The 17,682-nt window shown below is 38.4% G+C and overlaps 1 protein-coding gene across 4 annotated transcripts in view; it reads left to right on the top strand.

The window, feature by feature from the left end:
* zmym4.1 (zinc finger MYM-type containing 4, tandem duplicate 1) overlaps positions 1-17,682 on the top strand; it is a 173,218-nt gene that overhangs the window by 85,824 nt on the left and 69,712 nt on the right. For all 4 annotated transcript variants that reach the window (XM_069895780.1, XM_069895782.1, XM_069895781.1 and 1 more), the window contains 3 exons: positions 442-609; positions 2,153-2,231; positions 10,536-10,803. In XM_069895780.1, the coding sequence (XP_069751881.1) occupies positions 442-609; positions 2,153-2,231; positions 10,536-10,803 (515 nt within the window). The remainder of the gene's footprint in view (positions 1-441; positions 610-2,152; positions 2,232-10,535; positions 10,804-17,682) is intronic.

The raw sequence follows: 17,682 nt of genomic DNA on the forward strand, positions 1-17,682 counted from the left end.
AGTTTTATTTTAGACATAATCTCGTAGAAGGGCATGAACATGCTATGAGTTGCAAATTCAATTTAAAAGTCTCACAATATCCTGACTTGAAACATCATATCTGCTCCTTGATTGTCATTGGTTGTAAATCTTGGAGTGCCCAGCATAACAGTAGCAAGAATACAACTTAAGGCTACAAGAGTTGAAGGTCAAAACTTCTGAACATCATCCAACCATTTAGGAATGGACATGAAATGCATATCCAGGTGACACTTGCCTCCCATCAGCAATAAAAAAAAATGAAAGAAATTTGGCCGAAATATATTTGTTCAAATTCCTCCCAACAGTTTAAGAATTTTTAGCTGTGAGTTGAGTACATGATGTTAAAATATCTGGTGTTAAAGTTTAAAATCATGCAAAGAACCTTCATATATTTAATGAAAATGTCTCCATTTATTTTAGGAAAAGAGCTCAAATTCGCACCTACATAGTGAAGGATCAAAAAATGCAACAACTGTGGATTTTATATCAGGTATGAAAGTGAAAGATGAACCTTCAGATGAAGGATACGAGAAAGCTTTGGTATCGCAAGCAAGTGTCAGAGTTAAAGACGAGCCTGACTCATTGCAGGTAAAGTATAGATTATTTTTTAATCTTAAAAATTATGATGACTAAAGTGGGAAAATGAATGAATATAATGCTTTTCTACTGATACATGTTCAACATAGTTTAGGAAAACTACCTGTTGTGTAACCATGTCTAATATTCTGTGCATTCATTCTATGCTTACAAGCTCACAAGTTTTGCTGCATTTTGTGACAGCCATTTTCAGTGGGAGCCATATGCTTCTCTTTCCCTGCACTGGGGGGCGGGGGGTGGGGGGGTGGTGGTGGATGCACAGCACAGTTTAGATTGGCGGACTGAAATCATATCGTCGGTAGGAGAATATTGAGGAAGAAAGCAACTAAACCTGACTGCTTCACAGGGAAAGGGACCTATAAACTAAGTAGAGTCCTTAGGGGCAAAAAATAACCATTCCAAATGGTTGATTTAGAATATAATGAAAAAGTGAACTGAGGAAATATACTGCCTAATTTGAGGTTCTCATATTGCAGTCATTAATTGAAATGTCCAGCCACCAAAAAGATGCAATCTGAGAGTATACAGAATGTTTGCCCGTATCCAAAATGCTTAGGACCGGACGGTTTTTGATTATTGGGTTTTTTGATTATCGTAACAAAATCGAAAAACTCCAAAACAGCACAGTATCATCAGCTGACTCCAGTCCCCGACACCTCCCCACTGCCGTCGCCAGTCCCCGACACCTCCCCACCGCCGTCGCCAGTCCCCGACACCTCCCCACCGCCGTCGCCAGTCCCCGACACCTCCCCACCGCCGTCGCCAGTCCCCGACACCTCCCCATCGCCGTCGCCAGTCCCCGGCACCTCCCCACCGCCGTCGGCAGTCCCCGACACCTCCCCACCACCCCACCACCGTCGCCAGTCCCCGACACCTCCCCACCGCCGTCGCCAGTCCCCGACACCTCCCCACCGCCGTCGGCAGTCCCCGACACCTCCCCACCACCGTCGCCAGTCTCCGACACCTCCCCACCGCTGTCGCCAGTTCCAACTACAGTCCCTGCTCCAGCCTGGGAGCCAGAGGTACCCACTCCTGCTGGGAGGTCACTCTTTGATGACACTGGGAGAAAGGATTCTTCCGGCCACTTGCGGCTGGGAGACGGTAGCACGCAGTTTGTAAACCAAGTACAGTGGAGGATAACGAACAAATGGAAAGAGAGAGGGGAGGACAATATGCATTCTAAATTTCTCCTAATTTTGCTCCAATGTGCTGCCTGACCCACTGATTTCCTCCAGTCACTCACTGATGGCTCTAGATTCCAGCCTGCTTCTCTGAGCCAACATCCAGGCATTCGGCATCTCTCTGCCCAGCTGGTTCTGAGGTCTGTTGTTACCAAACTGGCGCTAACAGAGCGTCAGAGCCCCAAATGGGAAATTCGGGTGATAAATTTTTTTCAACTTGTAATGTCGTTACTGCCTCATAAAAAGTTCGGTTAATGGATCTTTTCAGTATTCAAAATTTTGGATAAGTGGAACTGTACTATATTATGCTTTTGTGTGTAAAGGCAAAAAATATTTTATGCTTTTTATTTCAGGTATATAGCCAACATTCCAAGTCTCAGGAGTCCGATATCCGAATCAGTGCTGTGTTCTCAGTGAGTGGCAAAACCCTTGGTAGGCATTGTACAATGTTACAAAATTAGAGATTAATTAATTTTTACAAAGAGGAAGATATTTTAAAAGCTCAGGTTAAAAAAAACATGGCATTAACGTGTTTTCTTTTCCAGCTTACTGTCAGGAAGACACCATTAATGTAGTCTGCATCTTACTTGAACAAATTATAACTCTCAAAAATTTTTGGCAATTCCTGACAAAGGCAGCCAGTCCATCCATACTTGTTTTTCTTAAGGTCAGGCATAGATCATGAACCTTGTAAACGAGGCCATAAGAAATTAAGGGAATGGTTGTGTCATAAAATATGGAAACAGACCTCTTGACCCATGGCTCCACACTGATTGTGAGAACTTGTTTAACTAATTCTATGTTCATCCCATTTCCGATGTTCTCACATACCCCCAGATTCTGCCACTTGCCTTCATACTAGGGTCAGTTTAACAGTAGCTAATTCACCAACCCATATGTGGGAGGAAGCCATAGAACAGAGGGGAATGACAACGTGGTTACAAGAAGCTGCATTCTCCATTCAGCACCTGAGGTCAAAATTGCATGCAGGTTGCTGGAGTCATTGTGATACAGCAGTTCTACAATGTGTTCTGTTAGCCTGACACTGCTAAGTATTACAATTTGCTATTCTTAACCAGTTTTATGCTGACTTGTGTTTTCCCTGAGATTTAAACTTCACATGAACTTCACACAACATCATTGCCAGAGTTTTCACCATTCCATATAATGGAATAACACTTTTTTTGTGAAATTTAAGCCACAGACATGTTGTACGTTGCACTAAAGACTGTTTTGCCAGAATATTGCTGCTTAATTAAAAAAAAACACAAGTTGGAGTGGAGAGCAAAAATAAGGAGCGCCTTTACCGAAAGCTGTAGAAATTCACTTATTGTGGAAATGTTATTTTTAGTGAAGGATTATTTCCGTTGTTTCCCTGTGTTATTCCTGGCTGACAGAATGGGTTTGAGGCCCATCTTCAGATATTGAATATGTGCTGAGATTTCACTTCTTTTCACTGTTTCATGGTTCTCTCATTCATGCTCATTTTTGTTCCTGTCATTTCTCCAGGGCTTGAACTCAACTTCAAAATATATAATGATTATTGCACATTCCTACCACTTCTTAACTATCTCTTAAATAAAAAAAAATACAGTACAACTTAGATTATCCAAAATGGTCTGGACGGGGCCTAATTTGGATGAATATTATTTTCAGATAACTTTTAAAAAAAACAGCAAATTACTTGTAACAGTGTTGAAATGATAAGGGAAAGCTTTTTAAGGATGAAATAATGTGTAATTCTCACCAAAAAAAAAACAACCTGAAAAAAGTTTTTTCCAAAATTCCAAATTTTTTTCAACCTGTGATGTCAATTTGGCTCCAAAACAATTTTGGATAACATAACATATAACATAACAATTACAGCACGGAAACAGGCCATTAGGCCCTTCTAGTCCGCACCAAACCAAACACCCCTTTCTAGTCCCACCTCCCTGCACAATGCCCATAACCCTCCATCTTCTTCTCATCCATATACCTGTCCAACCTTTTCTTAAATAATACAATTGACTCCGCCGCCACTATTTCTCCCGGAAGCTCATTCCACACAGCTACCACTCTCTGAGTAAAGAAGTTCCCCCTCATGTTACCTCTAAACCTCTGCCCCTTAATTCTTAACTCATGTCCTCTTGTTTTAATCTTTCCTCCTCTTAACGGAAATAGTCTATCCACATTCACTCTGTCTATCCCTTTCATAATCTTAAATACTTCTGTCAAATACCCTCTCAACCTTCTACGCTCCAAAGAATAAAGACCTAATCTGTCCAATCTCTCCCTATACTCTAGATGCTTAAACCCAGGTAACATTCTGGTAAACCTTCTCTGCACTCTCTCCACTCTGTTTATATCCTTCCTATAATTAGGCGACCAGAACTGCACACAGAACTCCAAATGAGGCCGCACCAACGTCTTATACAATCTCAACATCACCTCCCAACTCCTATATTCCATGCAATGATTGATAAAGGCCAGCATATTAAAAGCCTTCTTCACCACCCTATTCACGTGAGTTTCTACCTTCAGGGAACGATGTACCGTTACTCCTAAATCTTTCTGCTCTTCTGTATTCATCAATGCTCTCCCATTTACCACGTATGTCCTATTCTGATTCTTCTTACCAAAATGAAGCACCTCACACTTATCAGCATTAAATTCCATCTGCCATTTTTCAGCCCACTTTTCTAAGCAGCCCAAATCCCTCTGCAATCCTTGAAAACCCTCTTCATTATCCACTATTCCACCTATCTTAGTATCGTCTGCATATTTACTAATCCAATTCACCACCCCATCATCTAGATCATTAATGTAAATAACGAACAACATTGGGCCCAATACAGATCCTTGAGGCACACCACTGGTCACCGGCCTCCAACCTGACAGACAATTATCCACTACCACTCTCTGGCCTCTCCCTTTCAGCCAATGTTCAATCCATTTGACTATCTCAAAATTTATACCTAAAGACTGCACCTTCCTAACTAACCTTCCATGTAGTACCTTATCGAAGGCCTTACTGAAGTCCATATAGACAACATCCACTGCGCTACCCTCATCCACATTCCTAGTCACCTCTTCAAAAAATTCAATCAGATTGGTCAAACATGACCTTCTTCCCACAAATCCATGTTGAGTGATCCTGATCAGACCCTGTCTATCCAGATGTTTATAAGTACTATCTCTAAGAATTTTCTCCATTAATTTACCTACCACAGATGTCAAACTTACAGGCCGATAGTTGCCAGGCTTCCTCCTTGAACCCTTTTTAAATAACGGAACCACATGCGCAATGCGCCAATCCTCCGGCACTATCCCCATATCTAATGACATTTGGAAAATTACCGCCAGAGCCTCTGCTATTTCCTCCTTCACTTCTCTCAATGTCCTGGGGAAGATCCCGTCTGGTCCCGGAGACTTAACTGAAGATTTCTGATTGTTTCAGATATCCTTGGTTATCTAAACATTTCAAAGGCAAAATGACGTCATCTTGGCTTCCAACTTGTTCAGATAAATGAGGATTTTATTTTTCTGAAATCCTCAATTATCCGAAAAAAATTTTCAGAGCCAAACAGACATCACTTCCAGGTCCAAAAAATTTTGGATAACTGAGGATTTTGTATAATCTGATTTCAGATAATCAGAGTTGCACTGTACATATTGAGTATATATACTTTTTAAAAATCTACAGATAGCTAAGAAATAGTAGGAATGTATTTTGGCAGATTATGGCTGATCTTTTACTTCAGCACTTCTTCAGTGTCTTAATCCTATATCCTTTATTAGACTGGACAACACATTTTTTTGAGTTTGCTTCCTGAAAATAATATGTAGTGATTATGATGGATAACTTCAAACTGAACAGAAAGATATTTTTTAGATTTGCTGTATCATGTAGGAAGTTGAAGAAACATTCAATTAACTTTTACTGAAGTTAAAATGTTTCAGATTTGAGATTCATTGTCAGAATACATACATGACATCACATTCAACCCTTAAATTCTTTTCCAGCGGGCAATGCAGGATTACCACTTGTAGGTAGTTAAAAAAAACTACACAGCACGTAAACAAATTAAAGAACTATAAACAGATAACGAATGTAAACAAACTGCAATACAGAGAGAATTAAGAAAGTAAATTCAGTTCAAAAGTAAGAGTTCTTAAATGAGTCCCTGTTTGAGTTTGTTGTTGGAGGAGTTACAGCTGTTCCTGAACCTGGGTGGAGCAAGTCTTGTGGCACCTATTCCTCTTTCCTGATGGCAGCAGGGAGAACAGTGTGTGTGTTGGGTGGTGTGGATCCTTGATGATTGATGTTGCTCTCAGATGGCAGTGTTCCCTGTAGATGTTCTTGATAGTGGGGGTTTTGCTGTTGATGTCCTGTGACCACTACCCTTTTGGAGGGCTTTACCAGACTGTGGTGTAGCCAGACAGCACACTTTCCACCACATATTTATAGAAATTTGCCAGGGTTTCTGTGTTATACCAAAGCTCCGCAAACTCCTGAGAAAGTAGAGACGCTGACGTGCTTTCTTCATGATCCCTTTAGTGTGTTGGGTCCAGGAAAAATCCTCCAAGATAGTGATTCCGAAGAACTGACATTTGCTTATCCTTTCCACCTCTGGATTCCCTCTCCCCCCTCCTCCACCATGAACACTGGATTGTAAATCTCTGGTTTTCCCTTCCTGAAGTCAACTTTCAGCTCCTTGGTTATTGGTGCACCATTCAGCCAAGATTTAAATCTCCCTCCTATAAGCTGACTCAACATCTTTCTTTATGCCACCCACTACAGTGGGATTGTCGGCAAATTTGTAGATAGTGGTGGTGTTGTACTGAGCCACACAGTCGTAGGTGTAGAGCAGGGGGATAAGAAGGCAGAAGGTGCTCCTGTACTGATGGATATTGTGGAGGAGATGTTCCTACCTATTCTCATTGATTGTGGTCTGGAGGTGAGGAAATCATGATGCAATAATGCAGCGGGGCATTGAATCGCCGGTCTTGGAGTTTGCTGATCAGTTTTGAGGGGATGATGGTATTAAATATGGAACTGCAGTAATGAAGAGCATCCTGATGAATGGATCTTTGCTGTCCAGGTGTGCTGATATGCTCGTTGGTCAGATCATAACTGACACATTACATTTAGTTCAGCTGACCTAAAAAATGTTTTACCTCTTATTTTCATGTGCACTCAGCATTTGATGTCTCTTGTATCAGTACCCAACAATAGTTGGCCAACATTGATGGATTTCAATTGACCTGATACAGCTTTTCCATGCTCGCAATCTCCTGGTGAAACCTTTCACCATGTTCATTACTGACTTCTTCAAGATCAGCAGAGAAGTCCAAGTGTGAATAAAGAAAATGAATTTTCAGTGGCATTGCACGTGGTAGTTTTGTATACTTGAAATAAACTTAAAATATGGCAGGAAATCACAAAAACAGGTTGTGTCTGAAAAAACGGTACATGAAAGAAAAATATTAAGGCAATTTTCATGATCAGCCAAAAATCCATAAAATAAACCCAAAAGGTTTTCAGGAAGCAAAAGAATTTTTTGTCTAGCGTTATTTTACCATTCAAAAATCTCTTAATTTCCAACTGAAATATACTCAATCGGATGATTCTCTATCCTTTGGGTAATGAAATTTGTTGTCACCTTACTTCTGAAGGCTCTTAGCTTTTTTGTGACCATGAACGTTCCCCTCCTTTCCTTGCAGAAAAAAAACAAAGGGCATCCTTGTTTTTACCTCAAGTAGATGGATGTGCATCCTGTGCAGAGCTTAAGGAAAATACATCACCAAGGTTACTGGAAGATAAATTAAGGCTGAAATGACAGTTAAACCCTTGTGAATATTACAACTTTTATGTAATTTTCAGTTAGCAGAGCTTTAGTTCGATTTGAGCATTATAATTTGCACAGACACACGAGCCCAAGGGCCTGTTCCTGTGTTGTAATCTATGTTTATAAGCATGTAAGGTGCTGGCTCCACCAGCAGCCCTATCTATATTCCTGGCTCAGTCTGATTTTCCTGGTCTGAGCTATATATTTATCAATATTTCATTATTTGCCTGTATGTTATATAAAAGACAACAGTAATGGAGTTGAGGGAAATGTATTAACTTAGATGATGTTTAACCAATAGAAGGCAGATGTTGCAATAAATGGGTGTTTCTCTAGCTGGCAAACAGTGGTGAGCAAAGTGCCACAGTGATTAGTGCTTTGCCCATAATTATTAACAATATTCCTCAATGATGTGGGACCAAATGCAGTGCATCTAAGTTTGCTGATGACATTTAAACTGAGTGGTAAAGCAAACTGCAGAGCATATGAACAGTTTGCAGAGAGATGTCGATAGATTAAAAAAGTGGGCAAGGATCTGGAAGATGGGGGACAATGTTGGTAAATGTGAAGTCATCTACTTTGGAAGGAAAAACGTGATATTACTTAAATAGTGAAACGTTGTTAATTATTGTGCAGTGAGTCTTAGGAGTGCTTGTGCATGAAATGCCAAAGGGTGATTTGCAAATCAAGAAATCAAATGGATTGATGACCTTCAATGCCTAAGGGACTGAATTTCAGAAGAGGGTATTTCTGCTGCAACTGTACAGGGTGAGGCTGCAAATGGTAAAATGTGGGCAGTTCTCGTGTCCTCTCTTGAGAAAAGACATACTTGCTGTGAAGGCAGTGCAGAAGAGATTCACCAGGTTGATTCCAGAGATAAACTCACCTGGGACTAATCTCGCTGCAATTCAGAAGAATGTGATGAGATCTTGTAATGAAAGGGATAAATAAAACAGAAATACAGGTACACAATCCTTTATACGGACATCTAAAATCCGGAAAGCTCCAAAATCCAGCAAGTGGGGAGAGAGACGGCAGCGCGAGTCGAGCTGGCGAGGGGAGTGGGAGATCGGTAGCATGAGTCGGGCGGGCGGGAGTCTGGCAGTGCGATTTGGGCTGGCGAGGGGGAGAGACCGGCAGCGCGAGTTGGGCTTGTGGGAGACCCGGCAGTGCGAGTTGGGCGAGCAAGGGGGAGAGACCGGCAGCACGAGCCGGGCTGGTGGGTGGGGGGGGGGGGGTGGTGGAGGGATGTGGGGGGGAGACAGTAGTGCGACTGGATACAGCAGGATAATTCGGGTGGGTTTAAATCTGGCTTTCCAAAATCCGAAATTCAGAATACATTGTCCCCCAAGGATTCTGGGATAAAGGATTATGTACCTGTAGGAAAGTTGTTTTCACTGATAGGTGAGATGAGAACTGGGGACATTGGCTCACAATTTGGGGGACTAGATTTGGGACTGAGATGAGGAGGAATTGCTTTGCCTTGAGAGTGGTGTCTCTGTGGAATTTTCCACTCAACCAATGGAGGCGACAGCATTAAATATATTTAAGACATGGTTTGATTGATTTTAGTATTGTACAGGAATTGTGGTTTATGGGCAAAATGCAGGTTGTGGAGCCTGGTACACAGCCAGATGAGGCATGAAATTACTGAATGGCCAACATTGTAAACAGGATTGATTGGCACTACAGAAGAGCAGAACACAAGTAATAAGTGAAGTTAAAGGGAAAAAAAAGCAACGGAGTCCCTTGTTTGTCATTGTGAAGGGATAATCATAGTTGGAGGAAAGACCAAGTCACACTGGGTTCATTTTATAGGAAGTTGCACAATTGGTGCAGATATAATAGAACACAGAAGCAATGCAAATAGAATGCCATCCATGCAGGAAGCAGATGGAAATGTAGTCAGGCAGTTGAGAGAGATTGGGCTGCCATGGATGCTCGTTGTTAAATGATTATCTGTACCTAAGATAGAGAAATAAAAGGAAGAACAATGGTGATGGAGTAGCTGTATAAGAGCAGGCTGGAACTCGTAACAAAGATGACGATATCTTCAGGTTCTTCATGGGAGAACAAAGCAACACTGAAACAGCCACCAACAGGAAAAAGAGGTAAGGGAGGGTGCCTGAATTAGACCAAAACAAAGAATATTCCACAGAGAAGTCATCTGCAGATTGGAGGAAGAAATGGGTGTTTAGAATGAGAATCCTACTAATTCCCAAATTCTAATGTAACCTGTTATGTACAGTTTATTACTATGGGACAATTTTTAAGGTAATCCAGGCAGCAAATGTTTGAGCAGTGGCAATAACTTCCACAATAGCTGCAAAAACCACCTTTAGCCACTTTCAGGTGTTCGGACGCAGATAATGCACTGGCAGACGTGGCTGGGGAGTCCAGCTGGGACGTTCAGGTGGCCACAGAGAAGACTTCTTTCTGTCACCTGAACGTGCTGGCTGAAGGAGAGCCGTCTCCCAGCTAACACAGCTCCTGTGGACCGTGGCCATAGTCCTACTGCTGCTTTTGGGTACAATGGAGGATTCTCCGAGCCGGAGTATATACCTACCCAAGAAGGGTTAGGTAGGTGGTGCTCCTGGCCGGGTTGTTCACTTTCAGGTGGCCACCCAACAGCCGCATTGGGGTAGAATAGGCGGCTTTACTGGCGGGTATTATGGCCACCTGAAAGCGGCTTTTGGCATCCGTTTCAACCGTACAATCCAGCTGTAGCCTAAAACATAATTGCTACATTCTGAAAAGCATAAATAGAGGTTGCATGACAGAGGGAAAGATATAAAGATATTTGTGTGTTCACTCAAACGAAGGCATAAAACAGGCTGATGCATTTTGAAATTGTGTTTTAGCATGAGCATTTTTGTTTTTGAGACTGTCTTTTATTGTATTGCAGTATCACAATTGGTGCAGCAAAATGCATCGGGTTCTCCCGTCACCTCAAAGTCACCTGTAAGTGGCAATGTGCACCCAACTTCAACTTCTGCTATGAATGTTCGCGTCACTTGTTCAGGTTGTAAGAAGATTCTTCAGAAGGGACAGACTGCCTATCAGAGGAAAGGTTCAACCCAGCTCTTCTGTTCAACTCTCTGCCTTACTGGATTCTCAACACCAACTTCAAGACCTCTTCCTCCTGCAAAAAAATACTGCTATCTCTGCAGCAAGTATGACCTGCCTTTTAATTCAATAGTCTTTGTTGAGGTGAATAAGTGAGATCTTTCCTTATAATGAGAGTAGAGCTAGGCTGATGAGAAGTCATGTGTTTCAACTTCAGATCAATACTTGATATTGTCGGTGAGCACAAATTCCTATTAAACTCCATCCAGTGAATGTTATGATGCTGTGAAGATAACTTGTGTTGATGCCCAAAATCAACTTTTGGTCTCTTAATTTTATTTTATAACATGTACATAGGTAAATTATTGTCTTATATAATTTATTCAGCTTTCTTTTTAAAAAAAAAAATTCATTAGGATAATAATGAGTAAAGTTGTTCATGAAACCAATAGTTATTGTGTATTTTATGCAAAATTGGGAAGTTATCTGTCCAACATGAGCTCAAATCTCCATTGTGTTACTGTACACAATTATTTATTCTTCAACTTTGAAGGGAATGTATTTTTGACGCCCTACAAAGCAATGTTTTACAAACGAAATATGTTCATGAACAAAGATAAAATGAGAGTTTACGTTTTTCTACCTGCATTTGCAACACCATCTCAATTATACTGTCACATTCATGTGATGGTATTCATTTGAACTTGCCTGTATTTCTATATTTTTGGGGTTTTTTTACCCGTCAATAGCCACTTCTAATAGATCAAATAAAACAATTCAATTCCTATTTTTGTGGAACAGCTGAATAGATTGCTATTTGTTGCTTTCTAGATAAGGCAATTGGCATTAATTAGTCAACCAAAAACTGAAACTGAAGCCAGCATATCAGATTTCAGATTTTGTACACATAAACAAACTGGAATGCGGAGAGAAAAGAATCAATGAAGTACGAATGCAAGAGTCCTTAAATGAGTCCCAGATTGAGTTTGTTGTTGAGTTGTCAGATGGAGGGGTAGCAGCTGTTCCTGAACCTGGTGGTGTGAGTCTTGTGGTACCTTTTCCTCTTTTTTGATGGGAGCATTGAGAACAGAGGGTGTGGTGGGTGAGGATTTTTGCTGCTACTGACAGCGTTCCCTGTAGATGTTCTTAATATTGGGGAGGGTTTTACCTATGATATCCTGGGCTGTGCCACTACCTTTTGCAAGGGGATATTGGTGTCTCCATTGGTTTTTGATGTCAGACCAAACCTCCACAAACTCTTGAGGAAGTAGAAGTGCTGATGTGCTTTCTTCATGATGCTATTAATGTGTTGGCTTCAGGAAAGATCCTCTGAAATAGTGACTCCCAAGAAATTAAATTTGCTCATCCTCTCCACCTCTGATTTCCCCCAATGGTCACTGGCTTTACTTCCTGAAGTCAACAATCAGCTCCTTACTTCTAGTGACGTTGACTCATTTATGATGTCAGTCTTAGTGCATCAGCTGGAATCTGCACTAAATTTTGGCTGGTTTTTGGCTGCCTTCTGGAATAGTTTCATTTACTGTTTTGTGAAGAGAAGAATGATTATCAAAGGATTACTCAGCAACAGTGCCATGTACTTTTAACCTTTCACCACAAGGTAGGTATTGTCTTGTGAAATATGACTTGTGTGCTCTTAAATCCAAATTGTTCACTGGAAATTATTTCAACAGATACTAAGCTGGCTTTTGGTTCTTTGAACAACCATGGACTTAGAATGAAACATTAGCACCTGAAATAAGAATCTGAATCTCACCCCATCATGGATTTTATTAAATTTATTAATTACAGTGGATCCCTGTTTTAATGCGATAGTTTTAGTCCAAAAAATTGCATCGTGAGAAAAGTGGGTTGCACCTAATTGAGGTTTCACTGTTGTACAGTAGAAAGCACAATGTAGAGTTAGAGACGTAGGGCAGTTTGACCATTGTGACAGATTACCAGAGGGCTGGAATTTGGGGCCTCTCCGAGCAGCACTGACCCATTGATAAGGCCAGGACCTGCTGCAGGTGGGTGGGGGGAGGGATGGAGAAAGTGAATCCACTGGGGGTCATCTTTGAAATGTTGCATGATTTCCCCACCATGAAAAATATTTGTTTGATCAAAAATAAGATAAACCAGATGCGGCGTTTCTAATCATCTGATGTACCAATTTTAGCCATCCTTGGTACCACATTAAATCAAGGCTTCAATGTCGTTCATGTTTAGATTTGAATTCAGTTTAGGAAACTGAACCAATTAGTTAATAGGAAAAGAGTCAGCTGCTTTATCACTGGCTCATTCCTTCACTGTGATAAGGTCACAGGTAACACCTTAGCTGAGATTCTGGAGCATAAAATTTTGTCCAATAATCCTGTACAACATTATGAATGATACCATTATTTTCATGAGTCCGTAAGTCTTCTCTCTGCTCAGGTGGTTATTAATGGATGCAGGAGTCTTTGGAAGAGGAATATGAGATTTCCTCCTTCTGTGCTCAGTATTTATTCCATAGCCAACACCATTGAGATGCACTATCTGATCATTTATCCCTGCTGTGCAAGATAGTGGACAAGTTTCCCTACCCTGTAACAGTGACTACACATGAAAAATACCCAATATGTGGGATGTCCTGAGACCTTCAAGTGAGAGCCAAGTATATCTTTAACATCAGAGAAGATTTATTGTACAAGTTGCTCCTTTATCATTGCAACTCAGGGCCAACAAATTTAATTTTGGTTTGTGCCCAATTTGAAAGCCATTGGTTCTTCAGTGTGACTGTATTTCTGATCTCATAGTAGCATATTCCACTTGAATACATTACTGTAAAAGGAATTGACTTTTATGAAACAGATGTGCAATCTCCTATTTGGGTCATAACCAAGGATTTAGACGAGAAAGGATCTTCAAATCATTTCATCTGCTCTTTGATGGGAACATTGTACTTTTCCATTGCATTGTCCAAATGCTGCATTAGTGAAAGGTCCTGTACTTAGTCCAGAAGTGGTTCACCTTTTCTTCTGACTGGTTAGTTAGTTAGTTAGGATATACACAGTAATCTGTCCTAAAGATGCACTTTACAACTCTGGATAAGCACCATATTTTCCACCTATCCAACTGTCCAATGTTTATTTTGGTTTCAATATTTTTATTAAATTTGACAATAATAACACAAAAAGCAGAAGCCAATATTCATCTAAATATAGAGGCTTATATAAGAAAATCTGTTTCCCTTTGGAAATTATTTGACTACAATTTAAAAAAAAAACAAACTCACAAGACAAGATTCTAAATAATCTTACAGATAATGAAAAAAATTAATAAAAAGACCCCATAAACTTGAGAAAAGTTTAAATCTGTTACATTGGAGGAACATGTCATTTTTTTTTCTCAACGTTAGACATGATATCATGTCATATAACCATTGAATATGAGTGGGCGGGTGGGGGGGGGGGAACAGCATCTTTCCATCTCATCAATATTGATAGTCAAGCTGGAAGGGAAGTGAAATAAACTATATGGGATTGAGACTCAGTTAATTTCAAACCAATTACCTTAGTTGACCAAAAAGAGCAATTGAAGGATTAGATGTAGGATTTGGATTAAAAATTAAAGATAAGGTACAAAAAAAATCGTCGCAAAATTTGGAAAGAAAGAAAAAAGACCAGTCTTGCATCTATCTCAATTCGAATAAATATTAGGATAAAATTTAGCCAATTGAACTTTAGAAAAATAGACTTGACGTACCACCTTAAATTGTAGAAGCGAATGACGGGCACATAAAGAGGAGGAATTTACCAATTTTAAGATAGTATCCAAGTAGTATTCATGTAATATCCAAGAATATTGCTCCCATAATTCTTTGAATCTTATCCCTAGATTTTAATAGTAAATCATGTATACTCGATAACAGATTTTTTTTAACTCAGTTTAAAATTATAAATCATCCCTATCATATTTATAACAAGGTCCCGAGGAAGTTTCAACCGTAGTGAATTAAAATAAAAACCTGCTAATTTGTCAGTATCTAAAGAAATGATACTTGGATAATTCAAATTTAGAGAGAGTTGTTCAAATGAAGCTAAATTGTTATCAATAAATAAATCTTGAAAAGATTGGATACTCAACTTAAACCATTTATGAAAAGCAGAATCTTGTACTGAAGGTGGGAAAAATAATTAATATAGGGCTAGTAAGTAAAAATCTATGAACTCCAAAACATTTTCTAAATTGAAACAAAATTCTCAATGTATGTTTAATAACAAAATTATCAGATAATTTGAAATCAGAAAAAGGAAATGGTGCTCCAAGTATCAAAATAAGAGAATTTTTTTTAGTTGAATTAATTTCTAAATTAATCCAAATTGGAGCATCCATTCCATCTTTATAATGAATCCTAAGAATGATACGTCCAATATTAGCTGCCCAATAATAAAATCTAAAATTAGGTTAAGCCAAACCACCTTTCTTTTTAAGGTTTTCATGGAAAACTTTATTAGAGACAATGAAGCTTATTTTTCCATATAGATGAGGAAATAATTGAGTCAAGAGAATCAAAAGTTTTGAGGAACTAAAACAGGAACAGCTTGAAAAATATACAAAATTTAGGTAAAATATTCATCTTAATAACATTAATTTGCCCAATTAAGGACATTGAAAGAGGAGACCACTGAGATAACGACTTCTTCACATGATTCAATTCTCTTTACACAAATTATTACAATATTTTTGTAATAGTAATGCCTAAATAGTTGATTTTTAAAAGGATGGGCAGTATCTAAATAACCTGAAGAGTTCAATACAAGCAACTCTCTTTTCTGAAGATTTAATTTATAACTGAAAATTGGCCAAATTGATGAAACAATGACAAAATAGATGGGATTGAATGATCAGGATCTGAAATGTACAGCAAAGATTATCCACATACAAAGGAAACTTTTAAGATTCCCAGAATATCATTAAATCAAAATGATTGAGAAAAAGTTTTGTAAAACTTGGTTGGGAGGCCATCAGGACCAGGAACTTTGACAGATTGTAAAGAGTTAAATACTGCTACTATCTCCTCAGAAGAGACGAGCTTTTCCAACACTGTCTGGTTTTCTAAAGAAGCGAAGAAACAGTCAAATTATCTAGAAATTTCTTCATAAGAATTGAATCTTTAGAATATTCTGATTTATAAAGGTTGGAGTAAAATTGTCAAAGCACTTCCTTTATCTCCACATGGTCAGTAGTAATAATACCATTATCTTTATGAATTTCTGAAATGTCATTTAGCAGTATAACTTTTCAACTGACTAGCTAGCAGCTTTCCTTTATCACTGTGAATATAAAATTTAGATTTACTTTGCAAAAGTTGAGTCTGAATACGATACGCAAGAAGTAAGCCATATTTAGTTTTTAGTTTGACCCTTTTTTGAAAAAAAAGGTCAGGCTTCAAGGTCGTAGCATACTGTTGATTTGAGCTTCATTTGATTGGAATTCATCTCTCTCCAAATTAGCTTTCTTTTTCATATTATCCATAAATGAAATGATTTGACCTCCAATATAAACTTTGAAAAAGTCCCATACCAAACCAGAGACCTCTGAAGAGGAATTATTTTCAAAAAAGAAAGCAATTTGATTTTTTATAAATTCAAAAAAATCATGACCAGGCAATAAAATAGAATTCAATCACCATTGTTTAGTACTCTAGGTAAATCTAGAATATTAATTGATAATACCACTGGAGAATGGTCAGAGATTAAAATGCTCTCATATGTACAAAAGCTAATGAGTGGGATTAATTGTTTATCTATGAAGAAATAATCTGGGAATGTGTGTGATGTGCAATAGAGAAGAGAGAATATTCCTTATCATTAGGATGAAAAAAATTGCCAAATGTCGATGATACCACTTTGTAACATGAATGAGTATAGCAGACTTATTTAATGTGGCAGTTTTAGAAGATGAACGGTCCAGTACAGGATCTAACCAACAGTTCAGGTCACTTATGATCAAGGACTATAAATTTGGTAAAAGAGAAAATATCCATTCAAAAAAAGTCTGGATCTTCTACATTTGGGCCATAAACATTAACGAAAACAATCCAATAAAGTTTACTGGATAAAATCAGATAATGTCCATTTAGATCTATAATAACATTATGTTTAATAAAAGGAATAGAATGATCTATCAACATTGAGACACCTCTAGACTGAGCCATAAAGGCTGAGTGAAAGTGCTGTCCATTCTAAAATGTTAAAGATGAGAAGTATCAGATAAATGAAAATGAGTCTTTTGTTTTAAAAAAAATCTCTGGTTTAAATTTTTTAATGTGTAAATATCTTGTATTGCTTTATAGGATAATTTAATCCATGTATATTCCAACTAATTATATTAATTACTTTAGCCATCACAAAAATTTAAATCTAATATTTACAAAGAGAGCAAAATAAAGATCAATATAATCAGCAGTAAAATTATAAACATTCTAAAAAGGGAAAAAACAACCACAACTTTAACAAACCAAAATAACTTCACAAAGGAAACCTAATCTAAAACTAAATCCCCCCCTTTCCCCCATCTACAGAGAAAAACATCTCTCTGTTGGCAGCACTCCTAATTAATTGAAAAAAAAAACAATGCTTCCAGAGAAAATCAGACGTGTTTCGATGAGAAAGAAAACAGCAAGGACAAAAAAAATGTACATTAATGGCAATATCACTAAAGTTGATATTATAAACTATATTTATACTATTTCAAAGTAATAACCTTAAGGCAAGTCTTAACTAATAAAGAATTGATAGTTCTAAAAAAAAAATTAAAAAAGGGAAATGTAACACTAAAGAAGGAATAGAAACAATAAAAAATGGACTTGACCCAAAAATATTAGTCAAAATAGCCTCAAATAACCTAATTCCAAAAAGAATCATATTCAAACATATTTAAGCAAACAAGAACTGAACAATAATGATCAGAATGAGATTCAGTCAAACACAGAATGCCAGAGC

This window comes from Narcine bancroftii, chromosome 8 (assembly GCF_036971445.1).
Source record: "Narcine bancroftii isolate sNarBan1 chromosome 8, sNarBan1.hap1, whole genome shotgun sequence".
Taxonomy (NCBI): Eukaryota; Metazoa; Chordata; class Chondrichthyes; order Torpediniformes; family Narcinidae; genus Narcine; species Narcine bancroftii.